The sequence below is a fragment of the Lathamus discolor genome, chromosome 15 (assembly GCF_037157495.1).
Source record: "Lathamus discolor isolate bLatDis1 chromosome 15, bLatDis1.hap1, whole genome shotgun sequence".
NCBI lineage: Eukaryota > Metazoa > Chordata > Aves > Psittaciformes > Psittacidae > Lathamus > Lathamus discolor.
Window position 1 is genome coordinate 10,849,970 of NC_088898.1, and position 8,283 is coordinate 10,858,252.

General features: G+C 61.3%; 1 protein-coding gene across 5 annotated transcripts; it reads right to left on the reverse strand.

Moving 5' to 3' along the window:
• Positions 1 to 1,398: 1,398 nt before the first annotated feature.
• CYSRT1 (cysteine rich tail 1) lies at positions 1,399 to 7,800 on the reverse strand. 5 transcript variants are annotated; one of them, XM_065696092.1, is made up of 2 exons: positions 7,389 to 7,800; positions 1,399 to 2,921 (listed from the first exon to the last, which is right to left on the reverse strand). In XM_065696092.1, exons 1-2 carry the CDS (start codon positions 7,526 to 7,528, stop codon positions 2,498 to 2,500), a joined length of 564 nt encoding a protein of 187 aa, XP_065552164.1. In that variant the 5' UTR covers positions 7,529 to 7,800; the 3' UTR covers positions 1,399 to 2,497. The 5 variants fall into 5 exon arrangements, 4 of the variants coding, with proteins under 4 accessions (XP_065552164.1, XP_065552165.1, XP_065552168.1 ...); XM_065696093.1 differs by having other exon boundaries at positions 1,399 to 2,883; positions 7,389 to 7,799; XM_065696096.1 differs by lacking the exon at positions 7,389 to 7,800 and adding an exon at positions 3,444 to 3,561 and having other exon boundaries at positions 1,399 to 2,883.
• Positions 7,801 to 8,283: the final 483 nt, after the last annotated feature.

Here is an 8,283-nt window from a genome sequence, read left to right on the forward strand (position 1 = left end):
CCTGCACCCTTGGTGACACGGGCTGTGCATCACGGAGGGTGTCACCAGAGGGCTCGCTGCCTGAAACCAGGGCTCAGCGCCCGCTGCGCTCCTGAACGCAGGTACCGGGGAGGCGTCTCTGCAAGCAGCGGTGACACACATGGGTGGGAAACGTGCTTTCCTGCTCCCAGGACTCATCCGGAGAGCTGCAGGGACCTTGGGCACAGCGGGACAGGGAGCGGCACCCTCAGGGCAGGGCAAAGGTCTGCTCGAGATGAGCCAGCGCCACGCATCAGCTCCCATGCTCCACACACAGGAGGTGGCAACGCTCTAGCACAGCCCTGCGCACCCCTGAGCACCCCGCAGAGATGCAACACACCCCGGAGCACCCATGGGACCCTGCCCATGTCACCCAGAGCCCCGCCAAGGTCTGCAGCAGCAGTATCCTGTGCCCTCCCTCCCCTGCTCATCCCCCCACACACACCCCACCCCATACACCACCACCCCCAGCTTTCCTGCCTCTCTGGTTTAATCATTGCCCAGTGTCTGCCCAGCCTCTCCCACCTTGTTTGCCATCGCCCCAGGGTTAGGCAGAGCGAAGGGCGGCAGTGACACAGCACCACAGGCAGATGCTGCATCCTGCCAGCGCCCTGCACGCACCCCTTGTGCCCCTGGGGCTCTGCTGAAGGCACGGCACCCCCTTCGGGGACACTGCCCCTACCCAAACCGTGTTTGCCCCGGGGTTTATCAGACCCCGGGGCACGGAGCAGCCTCTGCGGGTGCGGGTTTGAACCAAGCCAAGGTGGTGACACCAAACCCGGCCCAGCCGCGCCCCGGGTGGGATCCATGGCATGGCAGGGCCGGCGTCGGGGCCACCAAAGCAAACACGGGGTGGATCTGGCTGTCCCCGCGCCAGCGCTGCTCCAGGCAGGGCGAACAAGAGCGCTCCTTGTGCAGAGCAAGGCGTGGGCAAACTGTCAGGGCTCTGCCCTGCACCGGCACCCGTGCCCAGAGGCTCACAGGGGCGGTGGGATTTCAAGGGTGCTGGGGTCCCGGGGAGTCACAGCCAGCCCGGGCAGCACCACAACTGCCCCAAAACCAGACTCCTTCATTCCAGAAGGCAGGACAGCACCCAGCTTGGCAAGGGCAGGCTGAGCTCCAGCCAGCGTCCCCAGGCAGGCAGGCGCTGGCTGTGCTGGAAATGCCAGGGAGAGGGGAGCGCTGGGCTCTGGCTGAGAGCTGAAGAGATTGTGCCACTGCTGTTGCCCCACGTCAGCACTGCAACAGTTAAACCTGGGTTTGAAGGGAAAGGAGAGGGCTGCGTGCCTCCTGCACTGCCCTGACACAACCCGGGGATAAGCAAGATGGAACATGGGAATCCCGGAAAACCCAGGGCGTAGGAGGGAAGAGGCACAAACCTTGGCAGGGGAGACGGCTGTGATTTTATTTGCAGCACCCTGAAGTCATCACTAACACACGCACTCTTTCCAAGCCCTTGCAGACCGGGCAGCTCCTGCAGCAGCTTCCAAGCCAACACAAGGGCCAGCTTGTTCCAGGTCGGTGGTGCCAGCCCCAGCCCAAACCCCAGCCTGAAGCCCCCCCAGTAGCAATGCAAGAGTCCAGGAGGCTCCTCACCCACCACCCTCCATGCCCAGGGAGTCACAGAAGGCTAATGACGGCGGTCTGCATCCCAAATGGGGTGTCTCAGTGCTCTCCACACTGAACCAGCCCCAACGCAGTGTGGAGCTCAGGCCGTGATGTGGACAGGGCAAGGGGCTGTGCCCAGCACCCCACATGCCTGGCAGGAGGAACCAAAAGGTGCCAGGGGTCTCCTGGCACTGGGATGTTAACACCCCCAGCCATGCTGTGCCACGGGGCGCTGCCCAGCACCCTGCCACACTTTGTCTGTCCTTCCCATCTCCTTCCCTCTGTCCCATGGGCAGTGTGGCAGGGGGGAGAAGTACACAGCGGAGCTTGGCACAGGGGCTGCCCCATCCCCACGGTGCTGTGGGTGGGGGGACCCCTCAGTTCTGGGGATGTGCGTCCCAATCCTGGCTGGAGACATGTCCCTGGCTTCCCTCAAGGAGGATGACCATGACAGTGCCCTCCTTTGCCACACACACAGGGCTGCCATCACCCAAAACCACCCTCTGGCAACCCAGCAGTGCCTGCACTGTCCCCAGAGCCAGAGGTTCCCCAGCAAGGGCGGAGGGGCAGGGTCAGTGCACAGGCTCAAAGTGCTGCGCCTGCCCCATTGCAGGCTCTTCTTGGTGACATCTGAATGGGCACTCACCATCCTTAAGGATCCTGGGTTTCAGTGTGGCAGGGGCGACCTGCCCTTCTCCCCCATGCCCCACACTGGATTCTCTGCTCCTGGCAGGTGCCCATCACTGGCGTATCTGGCTGCAGAGCTCGTGGTGAAAAGCAACAGCAGAGTCCAGCCAGTGCCAGCTCCTGGGTGCCAGCTCTGCTGGGTGCCGTGTCCCCATCCCATGGTCAGCACGTCCCACGAGGGCCCTTAGGAGATGACACAGCAGCACTTTGTACAGCAGGAGCAGCACTTGCAGCACCCACATCCCCCACTGGCCTCCTGACTCTTGGGTGACTTGTCCAGAGTGACAGTGTAGAAGGAGTTGGACGATTCCCTGTTGGGCATCCTCAGGCTGGCATAGGGGTTGTAGGGACGGGACCAGGACTTCTCCGTGGAAATGGCTGGGCTGTTCCAGCTGCCAGCGGGATCCTCCTTCTCCTCTGTGTAGGTGGGCGCAGCTGCAGGGTTGGCGATGACAACGGGCTCATCCTTCAGGTAGCGAGTGATGAAGCTTTGCTGGAACTGTTCCCGCGGGATGTTGACGCTGGCATAGGGGTTCTCCAGGCTGACGCCACGATCCATGTCCCTGCTTGCTGTCAGCACATGGGGTCTGGCTGGCATTGCCCAACTCCTTGTGAGACAGAGACCCCCAATAACCCAGTGTGCAGGGGGGTGTCAGAGCTGGGATTGTTCTCAGTCGAGGGGAAGGGACCTCCAGCAGACCCCACCAGTTTGGGAGCAGGGTGCAGAGCTGTGCTCCCCACTCGCTGCCAACCCAGGGGACTCCACATGCAACCCTGATGCTTGTGGCCCTGATGGCAGAGTCAGGAGGGGAGGCAAGGGAAGGGTGACACAAGGGAAGGGGCACATGGGGTGGGCAGGGCGCTGGAAGGCAGAGGGGAGGCTGGGGGGGAGACCGGGTGCAGACAGGACAGTGGGGTGGGAGCCTCTGCAGGGGACAGGCTCAGAGGTGGGGGCAGGCACCAGGGGGAGCGGGAGCGCAGGGGGAAGAGAGGCAGAGGCGGGGGAAGGAGGGGGCTTGACCGCGGTACGGAGAGGGGCAAGCGCCGGGGCAGGGACCGCGGCAGGCGCCGGGGCAGGGTGGGGAGCGAAGGGGACCCGGGCTGGGACAGGCACCGCGCTGGGCACTCACCGACCGCGCGGCTCCGGCCGCTCCGGGCCGCTTCTGCCGCCGGCAGCGCTTCCTCCTGCACGGACCGCCCCGCCCGGCACCGCCCCGCCCGGCACCGACCGCCCGGCACGGCCCGGCCCCGGCAGCCAGCACCCGCCTCCCGACCCGGCACCCGCCGCCCGACCCCGCACGCACCTATCGATCCGGCACGCACCTATCGATCCGGCACACACCTATCGATCCCGGCAAGCACCTATCGATCCCGGCAAGCACCTATCGATCCGGCACGCACCTATCGATCCGGCACGCACCTATCGATCCGGCACACACCTATCGATCCCGGCACACACCTATCGATCCCGGCACGCACCTATCGATCCGGCACGCACCTATCGATCCGGCACGCACCTATCGATCCCGGCACGCACCTATCGATCCCGGCAAGCACCTATCGATCCCGGCACGCACCTATCGATCCCGGCACACACCTATCGATCCCGGCACGCACCGACCCCGGCGCCCACCGCCCGACCCTTGCCTGCACTGGACACTGGCACCAGGAGGGGGCACAAGGAACTGGTCACCGGAGCACCAGGCACTGGACAGGGGGCACTGGGCAATGGGAACTGGACACTGGTCAAAGGCACTGGACACGGGGCAAGACAATCAGTACTGAGCATCGTGCCCAAGCACCAGCACTGTTGCTTTGGGGCCCAGATCCTGACTCACTGTTAGGAAGTCAGTGTCCCTGTACCCCAGCTGCCAGGGCAGTGCCCTCCCAGACCTGGTGCCCAGGAGTTTATCCACGATGTGGGAGAAAAGGGTCGAAGCTCCCTGAGGCTGACACAGGGCTGCTGAGCTCTGAGGAGGAAAGGGGGAGGATCCTTCAGCACACATCATCAGCCTTTGGGGACATCCCTGGCAGTCTTCAGGCCAAGTTGGACACAGGGACTTGGAGCAAGCTGCTCCAGTGGAAGGGGTCCCTGCCCGTGGCAGGGGTTGGAGCTGGAGGAGCTTTAAGGTCCCTTTCAATACAAAGCAGTCTGTGATTCTGTGATTCTACAACACCTTGTCTTTAGGCAACAGGCAGGTCTCCACCTCGTCCTGGTAGGGACATTGTAGGTCTCTACAGAGAATGTAGTTGCTCCTGTTTCTGTTTCTTGCCAGGGGACCTGCGTTAATCCAGTCCCCATTCCGAGGCCCTTGCTGAGGCACTGGTACCAGGGACGGCACTGCTGCGCCCATGGCCAGGGGGAAAGCAGCTGTTAAGGACACTGTTGGCCCAAGGGCAAGTTGGCCATCAGGAAACTGAGGCTGGAAAGGAGAAGATGCCCAGATATGGCCAAGAAGAGCAGCAGAGGAGGCTGGAAGGGCTTTCCCATGACAAGACTGCAACCAGTCCTGCAGAGCTGGCACCGGAGCTGGTGAGGAATGGCATTATCCAAAAGGTGCCTGGAGATGGGAGCTGCTGCAGTGAGTTGCCAGGGGGGAACATCAGCTGGGATGGAGACACTTCAGATTAAAGCTGACACCCTGCTAGGGGAGGTTGTACTGGGTTCACAGCCCCAGGCAGCAGCACGTGGATATCCCTACCCCAGAAAGCTCAGCAATGACAATGGGTGAGCTTCATTCAGAGCCACTTTGGGAGAGGAAAGGTTCTGAGGACACAGGGTGCCATTGCAGGGTCTGGGGGTGCCCCAAAGGGCCAGATGTGCAGTCTCACTGCGAGCAGAACTGCACGGGGCTGTGCCTGGATACATGAGAAAATAAACCAAATGAGCAAGTCCTGATGTGCTGGGAGGAAGAGGAATCACTGCTAGAGAGTGACACAGTGACATCCCTGTGCGAGCAGGGACAGGCTGTGAATGGGCAGGGCTGGCATTGCGGCTGGGAGGATGCTGGGAGGATGAACAAGGGGAAGGTGCTACACAAGGGCAATCCCAAGCACAAACATAGGCTGGGCAGGGACTGGAGCAGCCCTCCAGTCTGGAGAAGAAGGGCTCCACTGGAGGAGAAGGACTTGGGGCTGCTGGGTGAGAAGCTCCCCATAACCTGGCCTCAGTTTGTGCTTGAGCCCAGAACCCCGCCATGTGCTGGGCTGCATCCCCAGAGCGTGAGCAGCAGCTCAGGGAGGGGATTCTGCCCCTTTGCTGTGCTCTGGGGAGACCCCCCCCTGCAGCCCTGGTCCATGGTAGGGGTTGGAACTGGAAAAGCTTTGCACTCCCTTCCAACCCAAACCATTCCAGGATTCTATGAACTACAGCAACATCATGAATGCCTCAACTCCCTGGTGCTTCACACAGCAAAAAAGGCTTTATATTGTTAGAAAAATAACAAACCAGAAAGCCACGGGCATGTCCCACCGCTGGGCATCCTTCCCCTCAGACAGGCACACGTGTGGCACCAGGGTCGGTCTGGAGCTTCCCCAGCCCCAGGGGTCTCCCAGTCACCAGGACACAAAAACTCATGGGGACATCGTTGTGTCTCTTGGTTCCCCCTCGGCTCCGGGGAGCTGCAGTGCCGCGGCGCAGGCACATGAGGGTGTTGATGCTCTTCCCAGCCCAGCAGCAACGCTGCAGAGCCGGGTTTCCTGGGGGGAAAGGTCTTGCCATTAGCGGAGGAGGAGCTCGGTGAGAGCCCCCATCGCAGGTCCCCATCTCACCAAATCCTGGTGGGACTGAAAACTTGTGTGACAAGAAGGAGAGCTTCTATGGTAAGGATGCTGCAGAGGTGCATCTGTAATGCCTGCTGTGTTTGGGCTCCTCCAAGCCTACACTGCGTGTCACCCCTACATAAAATCATAGAATTCTAGACTGGTTTGGGTTGAAGGGACCTTAAAGCTCATCCAGTTCCAGCCCCTGCCACAGGCAGGGACACCTCCCATTGGAGCAGCTTGCTCCAAGACCCTATGTCCAACCTGGCCTTGAATACTGCCAGGGATGGGGCAGCCACAGCTTCTCTGGGCACCCTGTACCAGCGCCTCAGCACCCTCACAGGGAAGAACTTCTGTCTAATGCCTAATCTGAATGATCCCTGTTTCAGTTTGAACCCATCACCCCTTGTTCTATCACTACATTCCTGATGAAAAGTCTCTCTCCAGCATCCTTGTAGACCCGCTTCAGACACTGAAAGGTGCTCTGATGTCTCCACGCAGCTTCTCTTCTCCAGGCTGAACAGCCCCAGTGTTCTCAGCCTGTCTTCATACGGGACATGCTCCAGTCCCTGATCATCCTTGTGGCCTGCTCTGGACTTGCTTCGACAGCTCCGTGTCCTTCTTACGCTGAGGACACATGGAGGATGCTCAAGTTGTGGCTGCAGAGCCCAAAGCCCTGGCAGGGGATGCCGCATTCCTCAAGTAACGAGTCCGGTACCTAACGCGGTGTCCGGGCTGGCACTGCTGAACCACCTGGCAGGAGCTGCTGGCTCCTGGCCCTCTGCCTGCGCCCCTGCAGGCCAGCGCCGGCCGCAGGAACCAGCGCTGGAGCCTGTTTCCTTATCGCCCTCCGGCACTCACCCTCCGCGCGGCTCCCCCGCTGCTCCCGGGCCCGGGTCACGCCGGCGCTTGGCAGCGGCGCGGGGGAAGCGCATTGTGGCTGCCCACTGCGGCCCTGCGGGAGGAGAAAGCAAGGATTTCCTGGCCTGGAGAGAGTCCTTCCCGTCCCCTCCCAGCAGCTGAGCGCTGCGGCGCTCAGGGTGGGCTGCTCCCAACGGGCTCTGCACTGGGAGCCGGTGACTGCCCTGGTACAGAGCTGCTGTGAATGTGCAGGCAAGAAGGCAAGGAGAGAGCTGGGGCTCTTTGACTGACACCATCCCCCTCCGACAAAATTCCACCCCCACCCCCCCCCACCCCCACCCCCCCCCCGCTCTGTCCTACCCACAAGCAGAATCCCCTCTAGGGCAGAACACAAAGCTCTGTTACCATGTCCCTCTGTCCCTTCCACACCCCCAGTGCTTGTGTATCCTTACCTGTAATGTGCCACAGGGATGGGGATGGTGCAGGGTGGCCTCGTGCCATTGCGCTTTAGGAAGGAGCATTCAGCCATTGCCAGCCTGAGCCCAGCAGCCATAGCACATCCGTGCTGTGGGACTTGTGTCCAGTGGGCCATAAGCTGCAGCTCCCTGCTCAGGGCCAGGCAGCAGCAAACAGCCCGGGATGTCTCCCAAAGCTAAACACCCTCTCACATGCAGAGACCTGGAAAATTATAGGATCACAGAATGGTTTGGGTTGGAAGGGACCTTCAAAGGTCATCGAGTCCAACCCTTGCAGTGAGGAGAGGCATCTTCAACTAGATCAGGTTGCTCAGAACCACATTCAAAATGGGCTGTACGAGCTACAGCGCACGGGCACGGCCACATTTTTCTCTCTACAAATGCCACGTCCCCTTCCTGCAAAGGAAGGAGCTGGTCTGGGGTGAAGGCAGCTGCTGGCACCCACCTCTCAGTGGCCTCCTGCAGGCATCACTTCTGCTTTCGCTGCAAATCGTCACCCTGGTTGATGCTGCAGTTTCTGCTGTGCTGCAACCACACGGAGATCTGCATGGTGACTACACCTGCTGATGGGGTTTTGGGGACAAAGGGTCAATTTCCTGCTATTTTCCCATGACACAAAGTTTCTAGCCCCAGGATGCCCACAGCACTCTCCAGGCATGTCACCCGTCTCCAGGCATGGAGCATCCCCAGCATTTGCCATCCTCCCCATGGATGGACAGGGGATGGCACCGTCCTGCCCCAGTGAAGGCTTTGCCACGGCCATGAGGGGATGCTCCCCTGCTGACCCTGCCCAGTGCCCCACTCCCAGCTAAGCCCTTGGCTCCGGCTCTCTCCCAGCAGAGGTCTGGTTTCTGTCCTGCCGTCTGCTTGT

Coding starts and splice junctions, on each gene's coding strand:
- CYSRT1 (XM_065696092.1), bottom strand. CDS start 7,528: ATGGCCCACTGGACACAAGTCCCACAGCACGGATGTGCTATGGCTGCT. Junction 2,922..7,388: donor ATCCCTGTGGCACATTACAG/GTAAGGATACAC, acceptor CTGTCTCACAAG/GAGTTGGGCAATGCCAGCCA.